Raw genomic sequence first — 15314 nt, 5'->3', positions numbered from 1 at the left:
GAAAAGTAAAGAAGGCAACAGTAAGGGCTGCCAGCTTTGGTTCTGCATGGCTTGCGATTGGAGACGACGGGAAGCAATTGCAGATGCGCGTGTGACGCATTGGTGCATACAGAGTTCCTACCTTAGTGTACCATGCAGATAATGGGGCCGGCACCTACTGCGCGTTAAGGTCGGGTACCTTATACAATAGCTGCTAAATAATTAAGCCGGGCCCGATGGTTGGTAAGCCCCCCTCAGTGGAGTGGCGTAGGAAAGGTCGGGTACCTATCGTACTTGGCTTGGGGACGCCACACACGACGCGGGATGCACCAAACCCCCTGCACCACCTCCTGCACCCGCCTGTTTTCTGACGTCTTGCTGCTTGCCAGCCAGCCTCACCTCAGCCGTCCTAGGTAGGTACTTACCTACAACCTCACCCCCGCCGAGCAGCACATCTTCACCTTTGAGTCTGTGTTTTCTCCTCCCTGATCCCCCGACTAGTCTCCGTCACCCAAGCTTTGTTTTTTGGTCTTTCCACGCCCAGTCTAATTGGTACTCAGGTGTGAAGCCATCTGCAACTCCGGTCCAGAGCCGGGCCTCCTTCAGAGCCACAGCCAGAGCCTGACCGCATTGCGTTTGCCAGCCCAATCCACCGCTCTAGCCCTACCCGACCGATTTTTCACATCCAACTTTGCAGTCCCAGGACATGTCACTACTGTAGTCTCTCACCGTATCCGTATCTCTTGCCCGCACCAGTAATCATGGATGTTGGTATACAGCGAGCTCTGAATGACAAACTTTACGACAAACGGAAAGTTGGAGCACTTGAGTATGCAACCCCTCCCCTGAACGGGACCTGGCCTCCATCTTCTCCTTGTCGCCATCTTCCATGACCTCCCCCCGCCCCCCCCCNCCCCCCTGTTAGCTGACATCCCACTCTTTCTAGACTCGAGCGCGTCATTCGCGAGTTGGTCGTCACCAGAGACTATTCGAGAGTGCAAGCCATCCTCGAGCAGCTGTGCAATGAGTTTGCTTACGCTGTTCACCAACCTCATGCCAGAAACGGAGGCCTGATTGGCCTGGCTGCCGCTGCCATCGCACTTGGTCCTGTATGCCTACCTCCCTCTGTACCTGGACTCTTGTTTTTCCTAGTCGCGATACGTATTCAACTAACCATGGTCTAGGAGCTGCCACGTTATTTGGAAAAGATAGTGCCTCCAGTCTTGGCATGCTTTACCGACCAAGATGCCAGGGTGAGGTACTACGCCTGCGAGGCCATGTACAATATTGCCAAGGTGGCCAAAGGGGAGATCTTGATATACTTTAACGACATATTCGACGCCCTCTGCAAGGTAATGCCCCCGCCTAGCTCATACCTTGCCGCATCATCATTGGGCTGGTATCCTTTTGTCGTGAGCTTGCAATCTGACATGAGTTTCGCGGTTCTTAGCTTGGAGCAGACTCAGAGTTATCCGTCAAGAACGGCGCTGAACTGCTCGACAGACTCATTAAGGACATTGTCTCCGAGTCAGCTGCATCCTACGTATCCGTCTTGGAAGGAGAGTTGGGCCAGGAATTCACCGACAAAGCAGACGGCGAGGATCGCCCTCCTCCGCCAACCGCTTTCTCCTTACGCCGCTTCATACCTCTTCTCCAAGAACGTGTCTGGGTTATCAATCCCTTCACTCGCCAGTTCCTTGTTGGCTGGATTACACTGCTCGATTCTATCCCCGATCTCGAGCTGGTTACATTCTTACCTGACTTTTTAGGCGGTTTGCTCAAGTTCTTGAGTGATCCCAATCGAGACGTTCATGTTGCCACCCAGTCTTGCCTAGACAAGTTTCTCAGCGAGATCAAACGGATCTCGAGAGTTAAGAAGGGCATCGCAGAGAGCAAAAGATCTCGAGAGGGCGGGAAACGCAAACGTGAGGAGTCTGTCGATTCGGGAAGTGTTCAAATTGAGCCCGAAGACGGCGATGAAATCACTTCACACAGCGATGATGAGGGTAGTGGCGAAGAGGACTGGATACCAGGTCAAGATGTCCAAATCAACTACCGAAAGATTCTTGAGATCCTTACAGCTACGCTCGATTCGCCCCTTGGTTTGTTTACCTTCTCGCCCCATGGAAGATCGTTCATTTACACTAATTCATCCAAAAGAAGAAGATTCCCTGCTGGAATCTCTGCGCTGGATTGTCGAGTTTTTGGACATTTGCCCTGAAGAGGTGTTGCCTTTTACCCCCAAGGTCCTGGCTCATATGCTTCCTGCTATGGCCAGCGGCGTCGAATCCATTCGCCAGGCTGCCGCCCGTGTCAACGCCGGCCTGATGGACTATGTTGTTTCGCTGTCAGACGAGCCCGAAATCGGGGGCCTTTCCCACTCTAACACTCGAATACCTCTTTCCAGTGAGCGCCAAGATGGAGCGTCTAGTGCGCGCGCTTCTCTTTCTAGCTCTCGGGATTTGGAAATGAGAAGCCCGACCCCTGCTCAGGGACATAACCGGTCCCTCTCAACACCAAACCCACCATCTTCGACCGCTCATCCCCAGGTTGACTTGGATTATGCCGCAGCGGTCAACGCGCTCACGTTGCTATTCCTCAATGATCATGAGGCAACCCGGGTTGCCGCGCTAACGTGGCTGATCATGCTCCACAGGAAGGCGCCTCGCAAAGTGCTCGCCTTCAATGACGGAACCTTTCCGGCGTTGCTCAAGACACTTTCAGACCCAGCTGAGGCAGTAGTGACTAAAGATCTACAATTGTTATCACAAATCTCTCGCAACAGCGAAGATGACTACTTTTCCAACTTTATGGTCAATCTGCTTCAGCTCTTTGCTACCGACAGAAAGTTGCTTGAGACTCGCGGAAACTTGATCATACGCCAGCTCTGTGTTAGCCTCAGCGCCGAGAGAATCTACCGAACACTCGCCGACTGCATAGAAAAAGAGGAAGATGTGGAGTTTGCCAGTATTATGGTGCAGAACCTGAACAACAACCTCATCACAGCACCGGAGCTTTCGGAGCTTCGCAAGAGGCTTCGCAACTTGGAATCCAAGGTAAACAGATCTTGTCCTTGAGGCTTCACCCTCCAGAGCGCTTATACAACAGTACCAGGATGGTCAGACTTTCTTCGTCGCCCTCTTTCGTTCATGGTGTCACAATGCAGTCGCCACTTTCTCTCTGTGCCTCTTGGCCCAAGCCTACGAACAAGCGTACAATCTCCTGCAGATCTTGTAAGCTCCGTACCCTCGATGTGAGTACTCATGTGACGTCTTACTAACTAAATCAGCGCCGAGTTGGAAATGACAGTGAATATTCTGATCCAGATCGATAAGCTGGTGCAGTTGATAGAGTCTCCTGTGTTCACCTGTAAGTGGCCGTTCGCCCGTTCTGATATGTCTGGTGGCTGACGATGTCAAGATCTTCGATTGCAGCTGCTGGAGCCAGAAAAGTACCCCCATTTGTACAAATGCCTGTATGGACTTTTGATGCTCCTGCCACAATCCTCCGCCTTCGCCGCCTTGAAGAACCGTCTCAACAGTGTCAGCTCGATCGGCTACCTTCATATTGCACCCAAAGTGTGAGTATTTATGGCAATTCCCCTTTATCACTAACCCATGACCCTTGTCGGCTTGGTCCGGCTTGCAAAGGGGAGTGGACTGCAGCTAACCGCAAGCCTACAGAAATCCCAGCCCCGCCACTAGCTCGAGCTATGACAGACCGAACAGGTTGAAAGGCCGAGAGGACGGCATCATCCGTTGGAATGAGCTGCTTGAGAAGTTCCGCAGTGTCCAGGAGCGGGCTCGACGGGCTCAGAGACACTCCGGGGACGTTGACGATAGTCGGGGCAGTCTTGGTTTAACAGACTTGCGCTTGGGAGAAGGAGCGGACATCAAGGGGGGCAAGGAAGCACGTAACCCAAGTGGACCACCAGTTCCAGTGAAGGACCCTGCACCTCCGGCCGCGCCACCTGTTAAGCGAGCTGGTCTGGGGATGCGGGGGATAAGAAACTTGGGCGGTGCAGTTAGGGGTAAACGAGCTGGCTGATGTTGTTTTCTTTGACAAGCGAGTTTTGTCTTTAGCGCGTAGTAATTCTAATACCCTAGTGATGCAAGCTGCAGCGTGTGATGTATGCTAAGCTACAGTAGAAAGTGGTTATGATCGGTCCTTGCGGGGACTCTCGCGTTCGACCCAGCCCTCGAAGATGGTGTCTCGGCGCCGGATAATGGCACGGATCTCGGTACGAAGATTTTCAAGCTGAAGCCGAGCCCTCTGGACGTCGTCTGGAAGGCTCGAAAATTGGGTAACGTGGGCATCCAATCCTCTCTTCTGGGCCAGGAGATCAAGATACTTGCTTTCTTCCTGTACAATTTGCTCGATGGCGGGTTGGGCAGAGATATGCGATCGGTTCGCATTTGACATTCGGTCCTTCAGCTCGGGCAAACGAGCAGCCATGGCCTTAATTCTCCTTTGCATGTCCAAATTCTGGCGGGCAAGGTCGTTGGTGGGTTTGTAGTCGTCGCTGCGCAGCGTTTGCAGAAGCTCATCTGCAGTAGTAGACTCTTGCTCAATGTACTTCAGTAGTACGTGCACACGAACCCTCATTTGCTCGAGTTCAGACGCTCGGGCATGGAGATTTATCATGGACTGGCCGAGGTTTTCGGCATCCGGGTACGCCACGGAAAGCTGGCATGAAAGTGTCGCCATGGAGTTGAGGGCAGTGCTACCCTCTCGGGTGAGGTGATCCTGGACGGCAGTCAGAATCCTCTCGCGGACGGTGGCCGTTGGGGGCAATTCAGAGAGACGCGCTTCGGGTTCATGGTAAGCTTCGCCGAGTTGATGCAGAGCGGCAGCCTCAGCCCTAGAGACGAGTTCGCGTTCCTCATCCACAGTCTCGTTCAGCGAAGCCAGAGCGAGGAGGGCTTTGAGGGTTTCTGGATTCCGCTCAAAAGGCGGGACTGCTCGGCCGTGGAATTTGGCGGTAAGCCAACCGTCAACATAGTTCCAGTCTTTAGCAGTAGAGGCAGCAATGCGTGCTATTGAGGGAGAAAAGATGGCGGTTGACGGGGGGAGGTGAGACATGTTGACGGAGGTAGTAGGCTGATAGTCGGAGACAGCGGCGGAAGGCCGTGATTTTTGTTATGGTTGATTTGGCCTATCCTGCAAAGGAAGGCCAGATCGGGAAGGTACAAAGTTTCTCTGGGTCTGGCGAAGCCGATGACAATAGCAGATGCCGTGACTTCTTCAAAAAGTGGCTTGCGTACCGGTCAGAGTTAAGGTAGCAGCAGCCACCTGCTTCTTGGGCGGTAAGTAGGTACGTAGCCTAATTAAAGTGTAAGGTAGCTAGGTAGCTACCTGTGTGTACGTATGCGCGAAAGTGGGGCGGATCTGATCTGGACACTTGACGGAAGAAGTAAGGTAACACTATGGGTTGAATAGGCATAATCGGAATACTTGCGCCGTACCAAATTACCCAAGTACGCGATACGTATAGTTTCCTGAAGATGCAGGGGGAGGCTGTGCGACAGCGAAGTGAGAAGCGTTAAGGACTACCTGCTCCACAGCCCATCTCCATCGTTAGCATTTGTACCTTCCATCAGATCGTGGCGGTCTTTAAGGACAACTTTTCCATTTCGACCACTTCTATAACATCACTCGTCGTCTCCCCCTCCACTCCTGTTTCTAGCTTATTGTCTTCGACCATTTCTGCCCGTCTCTCCTTGCCGCAACATCTCTTTTCTCTACCTGTCTACTCGAGGATCCGCGGCTGCCTTTGGTTGCTCGTCCCGGCCGCCTGGCGTCAGCGACAGCCATGCACATGCACGTTCGCCTATGCGCTCTGGCTTTCGCAGCCACGACACTACTCTCTTCGCCAGCTCTCGCAATTTCAGCCGACGAAATCCCTTCTGATACCCCAGTCTCGTCTTTGCTGTCCTCCGCCCAAGCCCATCTCTCCAAGGGACAGACGAGCGACGCCCTCGTCTACTACGATGCCGCTGTCGCTCGCGATCCCTCCAACTATTTGACCCTCTTCAAGCGCGCCACGACTTACCTCTCCCTCGGACGAACCAACCAGGCGACCGACGATTTCAACAAGGTCTTGGCATTAAAGCCCGGCTTCGAGGGCGCTCACGTTCAATTAGCCAAGATCAAGTCTAAGGTTGCCGACTGGGATGGCGCAAGGGAACAGTACACTCTGGCAAACAAGGGCGCCACCTCACCCGAGCTCGTCGCCCTCGACGAGGCTAAGGGCGCTGCTCACCTCGCCGAGATGGCAGAGAAGAATAGTGATTGGGAGGCATGCGTCACTCATGCAGGCGAGGCCATCCTTACCGCGAACCGGGCTATCTCGCTCCGCGAGATGAGATCTCGCTGTCGTTTCCAGCGCGGTGAGGTTGAAGAGGGCATGAGTGATCTGCACCACGTCCTGCAGATGCGGCCTGGAGACACTTCACCACATATTAAGATCTCCGCCATCACCTTCTACGGACTAGGCGACCTCCAGAACGGCTTGACCCAGATCAGGAAGTGTCTACACTCCGACCCAGACTCCAAGCCATGCAAGAAGCTCCTGAAGCAGCAAAAGGCCATTGACAAGACTTTGACCAGAGTAACGAAGGCATTCGACAAGAATCAACCTATGACCGGAGTCAAGTTGTTGATCGACTCGGCCGACGAGACAGGTCTGATCACCGACATTAAGACCCATGTTGAAGAGCTTCGTGCGGATGGCACCATTCCCGCCACTGCCCCCTCAACTCTGTACACCCGCGTTGTGGAAATGGCATGCCAGGGCTATTACGACGTAAGTCATCGAAGACGTAGGGCTTTCTCTTAAACAGTGTTAACAGACATTGCAGATGAATGGCAAGAAAGCTAAACAGTACTGCGATGATGCGCTCGCGCTCGACCCTCAATCGTTTTACGGCCTCCTATACAAGGCCAAAGTATTGATGGACAAGGAGGAGTTCGAGGCTGCCATTAGGTCTTTAGAGGAGGCCAGCAATGCTAGACCTGACAAGAACGACGTCATCCAGCCTCTCATGCAGAAGGCCCAGATCGCGCTCAAGCGCAGTCAGACCAAGGATTATTACAAGGTTCTAGGTGTATCACATGATGCTGATGAGCGTCAAATCAAGCAGGCTTATCGTAAGCTGTCAAAGCTTCACCACCCCGATAAGGCTGCGAAGCAGGGTCTCACCAAAGAGGAAGCCGAGAAGAAGATGGCGGCCATCAACGAGGCGTACGAGATTCTCAGCAACCCGGAGCTTCGCGAGCGCTTCGATCGCGGCGACGACCCCAATAATCAACAGCAAGGCAGCCCTTTTCAAGGAAACCCCTTTGGCGGAGGCCATCCATTCATGTTCCAGCAGGGTGGGGGAGGTGGAAGTCAGCAATTCCACTTCAAGTTTGGTGGCGGCGGTGGCGGGTTCCCATTTTAGAGGGAGCTCGGTGGTATGGAAGGAGTTAATAGGTTCAGCCTGGAGTTCATGGGGCCTTATTCATCAGTGGCATCTAACTCACATCACTTCTTGGTATTGCCAGCAAGAAGTTGGTGAAATAACTCGACCAGTCTTGGTCACTTACTTTCATCTTCAAGACTGTTGTGCCAGCGGAATGTAGAACATTAGTCTCTTTGAAAAATCGGCTCGCGTGATACTCCGATGTTCGCGGTTAGCTCGCTGCTTGTCCATGTGTCTACGAGTGACGTATCCTCACGGTTCCTGCGAGTGGGGCTTGGCTCGTATCAAGTCGCAATGCGTAACCGGGTCATTGATAGTACTTCGACATCCATTCCGTCAATGTGTCACATAGCAGTCTTCATGCGGCTCCGGTTACTAAAGCCATGCCCAAAGCAGGCCAGATAGTTGGCGTCGAGTGATCGGTCAGGTTGATCATATCTACGACACATTTTCCCTGGCGAAGAGCGGGTCGACAGATTAGCGACGGAACACAGTGAGATGTATTGCGGCCAAAGATTGCTCGAACAAGCAAGTGCCCGTCGCAGAGTCAACTGGGTTGCGAAGGCCAGTTGTGACAGTCTCGACCAGTGAGCAAAGCCAATTTGGAGGAGAGTAAGAGATGATATTCCAGATGAACGTCTGTAAATCCATCCCCGAGCATACCACCTCCCGACAGGTGTCATTTTCCGACGCCAGCGTGTTCAATATCCTTTGAATATGTAGCACTTTGCCAAATCGGCTCTCCAGCAACATATACAGCCCGCTTGCGAGTTGACCGACTATCAGCGTCCATGTTACAACACAACGAGGTTTTGATTTTCTTCTTTGGGGAGGAAGCTCTCGCTCGGAGTGGTACACTGTGCTCCTCCAGCGTTCCGTTGCTGTAATTCCCGGCACCAGGCCAATTGTTGCTCGGGTGTGGGAATCGATCCTGCCTTGCTCCGCCGTCTAAGATTTTACACTACCGCTCTAATCGGTCACAAAATTTGCCAACAACCCCTCTCTATGTGTAGAGCAGCAAACCGCTTCAAGGTGAAATATCGTTCCTTGCGATGAAGTAAGCCCTGTGAGAGAAAACCGTTAGTTCCTACAATCACTTCCATACGTCTGTCCAATCAAAGACGGTGAACCTACTTGGAAGCCTCATAAGCAGACCAGCAAATAGCCGTGCTGGGCATGGTCGTCACTACACGGGGGCGCACACCCTTGAAGAATCCCCGAAAGCCCTCTCGCTCGTACAGTAACCGGCACCCGGCCATGAAGCCATTGACGTTTCTCAACGCCGGGTCGGTCGCAGTTCCTCGCGTCTGCAACATAGTCTTGATCACATCCATGGGCGTGGTCAAGGCGGCGGCAAAGCCTCCAGCGACAGCGCCAGCCAGACAATGTGTTGTCGGGTCGTACTTCTTGCTCGGATTCATCGCCGTTGAAATGGATTCATAGGCGAGGAACTGCAGAGCAGTGAAGGGAACCGTCATCGAGAGGGTGGTCGGGTAGGAAACGTAGAAGGCTGCCAGTCCCTCGGTCTTGTAGACGTACTTAGCACAGTCCGTCATGGAGCGGTACATTTTTGCAGAGTCCTGGATTTGCATTCGCTGTTTGATGACTGGAGGCGCGAGTAAGTTGTCCGCGTTCGTAAGGGCAGGTGCTTCGCAAGCTACTTACCATCGAAGGGGTTCATAAGCGCATCGCTTGCGATGGTAGCACAAGCTCCACTAGTAGCTATCGCGCTGTGTTAACCATCTAGTTCACTCGAAACGAGGGCCTGCGCAAAACAACTCACCAGCAGCAAGAGGATGGTGAACACCCGCCTGGTTGCCTCCCATAACATGCTTAACGGCCTCGTACGTAGCAAAGTAAACAGCATGGGCAGGTCCTGATGCAATTAGTACGGGAACTTGAAGGTTTGAGGCCAGCTGGGGCAGGGCACTCACCAGCTCCAGCGACAACACTGGACATGCCTCTCCACAAACTGAGGACTCCCTCTCGGCTGGCTATGCGGTATGTACCTTGGATGACACCGTTGTAGACAGCTGAGGGGTTAGGGTTGAGAACTTGCATTCGGGTCTGGGAACTCCGAATTAGCAGAGGGCGAGGATACGTAGGCAAAGGAAAGCGCTGTCAACCGTACCTTAATGGCATCGATAGGGTACATGACGGTATGCTCCTGCAAGTATTGAAAATCAGCTTCGAACCTTTAAGCAATCTATCCGGCCAAAGCGAAGCTCCATAAGATGGGACAAAACGTACAGCTATGCCCGCGAACGCCCCGGCCGCCATATTTTGGACCAGGGAGAAGTTGGGAGGGAGCGATTCGTAGCTGTGGAATATTCCAAGTCAGCGATCATGGTTGCTACCACAAAGGTGCATTGGGAACGGGCCAGGCGGGTGTGGGTGGATGGGCGAGAGGAGTGCGCACTCATATTCCTCGACGGGCTCTGCATTGGGCTGGGCCATTGCGGCCGCAGCGTCAGATGCTTCGCCGAAAGGCTTAGGCTGAAGAGCCGCCAGATTGACAGCTTGGGGGGGATGCGACAGAGTTGTCGTGGGCGCCAGCGATTGCGGCGGATTGAGCTCTCGTTGAGCTGTACTCAAGGATCGTGTTGTCGATTGTCCCGGTGTCCTTTTTTGGCCTGGAGGACGTAAGGTTTTGCGCGTAGGTGCGACAAGACAGATGCCGGGTCGGCCGGAGGGGAGCGAATGGGGTTCGGCACGGGACAAATCGCATGTAAACTCGAAGTGATCACTGAGAATAGCTCATCGGCGAGCGGCGCAGTCGTTGCAGATTGCGATGCACGGTCGGCGAGGACGCAGGAAGGCAAAGTCGAGGTTGCAGGCGAGTCAAGGTCGTCGGGATTGGAGACGGGGCAAGAGGGCAGAGTGGTTTGGGGAGAAGGGCAAAAAAAAAAAAAAAAAAAAAAAAAAAAAAAAAAAAAAACNGGGGGAGGGGAAAAAAAAAAAAAAAAAAAAAAAAAAAAAAAAAAAAAAAGACCACTAGCAGATACCATGTACCTGTACGTGAACACAGGCAAACATATCTCGCTTAGTACTTTGGTGTGTTAAGATACCTTAGCTTCGGACTTTTGATCCCAGTAGGTGCAATACACCTACCTCGGGTCGCCTGGTTAGGCCTGATGCTGTCTCCTTCTTATGCTTTTACCCTCCTTCACCTCTGCCTCCCAGGTTATCACTGTACGCTGTATTGATATGTACATTTAGGAATGGGCGCGAGTCCTGAAGGAAATACTGGCGGGCGAATAACTGGCCACATGGCCCGAAGGACCGAAAATTTTGTATCCCACTTCGTCCGGTGTCGACGGTGTCGAGCGGACGTCGGGGTTGTCTGCGGCCTCGGAGACAAAGGCCGGCTTTCTTCACCTCATTTATCCTTACTCAGGTACCTTAGCTCGAGAACCCCGGCTTGTTTCCTAAGGTGGACTTCCCCCTTCGGAAGCGCGGTTTGCTTCGAAAACAGCATCGTATAATGCACCAATTGTATGGTTTGAGTGCGTCATGGCTACTTTAAAGGCAATTTGTACGCACTTCGCGTCGTGTGTATTGAAACTCAATTGTGGACGCCAATGCCTTTCAGCTCGGGTGGAAGTTGTAACCTGAGTTGAGTACTTGAGGGACCTCAGCTGCGGAACGTCCACTACAAGCTGGAAGCATGGGATGGGCTTCCATTGCACGGAAAGCTCAAATGATATTAGCAAGTGGGTGAGGCCCTTCCCCAGTGCCCTTTGGCAGTCCAGCTCCCCTCCCCCACTAAGCGCTCCGCAGCGAGTGGCTACCTACCTTAAGGTAGGCAGAGCACCTTAGTGGCACCACGACAGCCTCGGAGCAACAGACGACCCGTCATCGATCGTGCGAGGTGCCCTGGTCAACTCAACGACCGAGGTGCCTACTACGCAGTACTATCAATCTCGGAGGTTTTTATTTTATTTTATTTTATCTAAACCACCTGATAAAGGTAGATAGATAGAAAACACGACCCCGACATCTAGAAGCCGTCCCGGGCCCCTCCACAGGCACGTACCCTCTACACAGGTGCCGTAGTAAAGCTCTCAGAAACTTTCCTAGGATCTCAAGGTTCCAGATCACACACTTTTGCCCCCTTTTTTCGATCTAGTGCTGCCAGTAGCAATTACTGAGCAGACGGGGTGGCTGGACGTCAGTATGCTACTCGACGTCGGATTCAGTAGCTCGTCTTTCGTTATTTTATTCCATCCATCCGCCATCACCTATTGCTTCGGCATGCTACTGGCGCTGCTTCTGTCAACTGACAAAATAGGCCAGCTGGTATGGTAATACCAACACTTTGGCAACTTACCTAACGTAAGGTACGACAATAGTATCAAAGCCGACCACGCCAGGGCGTTCAAGAGCTTCCTTAAAAAAAACAAAAAACAAAGGGAATTTGAAAAAAAGGAGAACAAAACCGACCTCTTAAGTACTTATGTTTGCTGGTAAATCCAACGCGTGACCACCGCATCATTCTCTTTGTGCGTGGCCTCTCTTGTCATTCATCTCGCCGTTTCTTAATTAGCGATCGCCGCCCACGCCGATTTGACGTCGGGTTCTTCGGAGTTACGACGTCCCCTCGTCAGCCCGACGTCGTCTCCAAACCGTTGTCCGCCGAGTTCCGACGCCGTCATCTGCCAACTCAACTACGGTCACGCTGATCGGATCTCCAAGCTCTGAAATCTCGCCTCTCACAAACCACTGCCAGGCCCTACTGATTCTGCCAATACTTCTAGGGCTTCATAAGAATATCAATTTACGTCCAACCACTCGGTATTTTCTACCTGAATGTCCAAAGCCAACACCAGGTTCCTGTTGTAGCATCATTCTTTCCCGGCACTTCTTAACACATCGTGTGATCATGCAATCCATGCACCTCGCAAAATCTTGTACACCAGAACGCCACCAACCTAATATCCATTCTTCGGGCAATAGTCCATACTCGCTGCACCTCAAAGTGCTCCACTTTGGCGATCTGTGCGGTGTGCCTGTTGAAATTGATAAATCAATCCCAAGACCCCAGCGTCTTGCCCCCCAGTCTCCACAGTCGTACTATTCTCCCGGCTCAACCCTTTCGGAGGCGATGTTTCCCAAACCGATTCCCCTAGGGGCCCAGCTTCCTCAAAACCTTCGTCCTCATATTGTACTTGCGAATCCAATTGCTCGCCCATTCCAAGGCTATCTTCCGTCGTCTCCTCGATGATTCCTCCGCCATGGTATACACCCCGACTCCCTCGGCTCCGATGTGTGCTTCGGGCGCCGAAACCCGCCGAAGCCGGTTGGTGGTGTGGGTCAAGAAGCATCGACGCCATCGGCGACGGGGCTGTCAATGAAGGCCCAAATCGTGGCGTCCGGTTTGGTTGCCCCATACCACCTCCGGGTGCTCTGCTTCTTGTGAGATCGTAACGTCCCACTCTGGAGCTTTGCATTTCGGCCGCTAGAGTGGGCGATTGAAGTCCAGGGAAGGCCGGCGGCGGGTGAAATGGATGTCGACTTCCAGGGGGGATGTGACCAGGAATGCCCGTCTTTGGATTGATAACATAATTATCTAGAAATCCGTAGTAGGACGCCGCCATTTTTCCATGCTTGGTTGAGTAGTAGTCGTCACGTACATCTCCGGTTGCCACCTGGAACTTGGCCCTTTCCGCGCCCTTCTTGAAGTCGAAGACGGCAAACGAGCATACGTAGCCGACGCCATCCACATGTATCGTGAACTCTCGGAAGAAGTCGATGATCTGGTCGCTACACTTGGGCGCCGAGAAGATGAGAACCAGAGACGCCGTGAGTATACCGACAATCTCCTCGACCAATATCAATACCTTGAGCTTGTAAAGCTCTGAAAACTCTCTCTTGACTTCCGCGGTATGGAGTCGAGCTTCCCAGTGAGCTGGCATGTAGTGTATGAAGCTGATGACGTTGCGCAAGGCGTATTCAGGGTTGAAAACGGTAGTTTCCTCGGAGATCATGCCTCTCGCGGCCGCCCAGGCTGCAGCGAACACTCCAATGTAGAAGAGTGCCGACTTCCCGAACAATAGTTCGAAGCCCAAAAAGTGTTCGGGCTCTAAGAATGATGCAATGGCTAGAACGGATGTGACTGCCCCAGCGATGAAGGTTACCGATCTAGCAAACTGCTCCGTCAATCTCTTCGGGAACTGGTCAATATACGCATGGGCGGCCGGATACGACATATTGAGCCGTTCTTGGAATAAGTGTGGGAGTTCATTGAATTCCCTGAACTTCCATTCGGCAAGCGGTGTATATCTCCTGTGACTAAAAGTCCCTGGGTCCTTTTGGTATTCCTGAGGGGGTTTTGGTTAGCAACTTTCTCGAATTGGGATTGCATAGCTTACGTTATAGTACGTCAAAGCATGTACGATAATGAGATACGCAACCACGAATGGTCCTATCAGCAAATTGATGAAGCCGGCGAACATAAGTCTAGTCTTCAACATTGCGCTTAGCTGCCCTCGGCGATCTGCTTTGAGAAACTCCTGGTTGACCTGATTACTCTCGTCGAAGATAAAACCCAAAATGCTGAAGTGTAGGTTCCATTCTAGACTTCTCGAGAAGAACTGATGCTTTCCCATGAACGGGATGGGAAGCGTCAGGTCAAGCACGTCCTTATTCATCATGGCTATCAAGTAGTTTTCTCTCCGCATGAGTCGATTAGCGATGTCGTGGGCGTCAAGCCGCTCTTTGGATTGGTTCCGTATCCAGCGCCGCTGTGACGGGGTGATATTTATTGCAGTCTTGGGATTTGCATCTCTCAATGACATGACCCGCGAGACGATGTCTTGCCAAGAAACCGTCTGCATGTCTTCCTCAGGTATCTCGAGCAGATAGGTGTAAAAGTTGCGCATATTGCGCAGTCTCTGGAGATCAACGCTAAATTGGACGGCTTTCCAAATGAAGTAGAAGACATAGAGCCAAAGACCAAAATTCCAAAGGAATGACATTTTCCTGGTGCATTGCGGAATCACGATTTCGCTTAACGACTTTCTGCTTCGGTCGGAGAGAAGTGAATAGTCAACGCATTGTGACATGAAGGTAAGGAACACGGCGAAGAAAGCAGACTCCCTACAATCCTGTTAGCATTCAATCCCACTACGATTTGGTTTGCATGATAAATTGAATACTCACAAAAGGTGCAATGCTCGAGCACACACGATGCACCAGAAGCCGCTGCCTCGGTAGTATGAATACACGTCTTGGATGAAAAAGTCGAGGTTCGAAACGTTGACCCATCGCCAGAGTGCCTTTTCCTTCTCATTGCCCGGCGAGAAACCTCGCGCGATGCGCCTGAGCTTCGGTTTGAAGCGTTTAACGCTATCTGCCGGATGCAGCCTCTGTTGGGCTTGAGCCGCCTCCCACTGGCCATGAGTTCGTCGATCGGACGGACCAGGTATGGCTCGCTGCTGCGTCGAGGCTACGGGCTGTTTTCTGCGGTTGAATTCTTTTGCGCCCGCCTCCACCTCGTGCGGTTCGACGAGGAGAGAAGCGGGAACATCGTTGTCTCCATCTTCTTCGTGCCCTAGCCATGCCGGTCCTGTGTCGCGTCGAGCTCCGGTTCGCTGTGAGCCTCGCGTGACGGTTTCTTGGGGGCTTCTGACGAGGTTGGCGTTGCTGTCGAGAGTTGTGCGGCTGTCGTCGACGGCAAGATCCTGTGCGTGATCAAGGTCATAGTCTTGGAATTGTTCCTTCAAATTCTCCTCGTCGACATCGAGTCCGGCCTGATCTTCGATATCAAGATCCTCGTCACGTCTGCCTCTCAACTCCTCGTAAAATGATCTGGATCCTCTTGCGGGAGGACCCAGCCGGGAGAAGATGTTGGAAGCCATGCCGACTGTGTGG

At 52.5% G+C, this 15314-nt stretch overlaps 4 protein-coding genes across 4 annotated transcripts; 2 read left to right on the top strand and 2 right to left on the bottom strand.

Moving 5' to 3' along the window:
- Positions 1 to 740: 740 nt before the first annotated feature.
- Positions 741 to 4026, top strand: GCG54_00010128 (Protein VAC14-like; the record flags this gene model as incomplete). Its single annotated transcript, XM_045410059.1, has 9 exons — positions 741 to 808; positions 926 to 1088; positions 1164 to 1331; positions 1430 to 2081; positions 2140 to 3035; positions 3094 to 3212; positions 3269 to 3348; positions 3400 to 3559; positions 3663 to 4026. The coding sequence occupies 9 exons, from the start codon at positions 741 to 743 to the stop codon at positions 4024 to 4026; spliced, it is 2670 nt and encodes an 889-aa protein (XP_045260226.1).
- Positions 4027 to 4134: 108 nt separating this feature from the next.
- GCG54_00010127 (uncharacterized protein) lies at positions 4135 to 5061 on the bottom strand (the record flags this gene model as incomplete). Its single annotated transcript, XM_045410058.1, has 1 exon — positions 4135 to 5061. The coding sequence occupies one exon, from the start codon at positions 5059 to 5061 to the stop codon at positions 4135 to 4137; it is 927 nt and encodes a 308-aa protein (XP_045260225.1).
- Positions 5062 to 5791: 730 nt separating this feature from the next.
- Positions 5792 to 7421, top strand: GCG54_00010126 (DnaJ-like subfamily C member 7; the record flags this gene model as incomplete). The annotated part of the gene is made up of 2 exons (XM_045410057.1): positions 5792 to 6784; positions 6831 to 7421. The coding sequence occupies 2 exons, from the start codon at positions 5792 to 5794 to the stop codon at positions 7419 to 7421; spliced, it is 1584 nt and encodes a 527-aa protein (XP_045260224.1).
- A 1048-nt stretch (positions 7422 to 8469) lies between these two features.
- GCG54_00010125 (Autophagy-related protein 9) lies at positions 8470 to 15301 on the bottom strand (the record flags this gene model as incomplete). The annotated part of the gene is made up of 11 exons (XM_045410056.1): positions 8470 to 8506; positions 8577 to 9048; positions 9108 to 9164; positions 9226 to 9318; positions 9377 to 9509; positions 9574 to 9609; positions 9693 to 9762; positions 9862 to 10027; positions 12871 to 13762; positions 13814 to 14540; positions 14604 to 15301. 11 exons carry the CDS (start codon positions 15299 to 15301, stop codon positions 8470 to 8472), a joined length of 3381 nt encoding a protein of 1126 aa, XP_045260223.1.
- Between the last annotated feature and the right edge of the window lie 13 nt (positions 15302 to 15314).

This window comes from Colletotrichum gloeosporioides (genome assembly GCF_011800055.1).
Source record: "Colletotrichum gloeosporioides strain Lc1 chromosome Unknown consensus_70, whole genome shotgun sequence".
NCBI classification, from domain to species: Eukaryota; Fungi; Ascomycota; class Sordariomycetes; order Glomerellales; family Glomerellaceae; genus Colletotrichum; species Colletotrichum gloeosporioides.
This window is presented reverse-complemented; position numbering and strand designations above follow the sequence as displayed.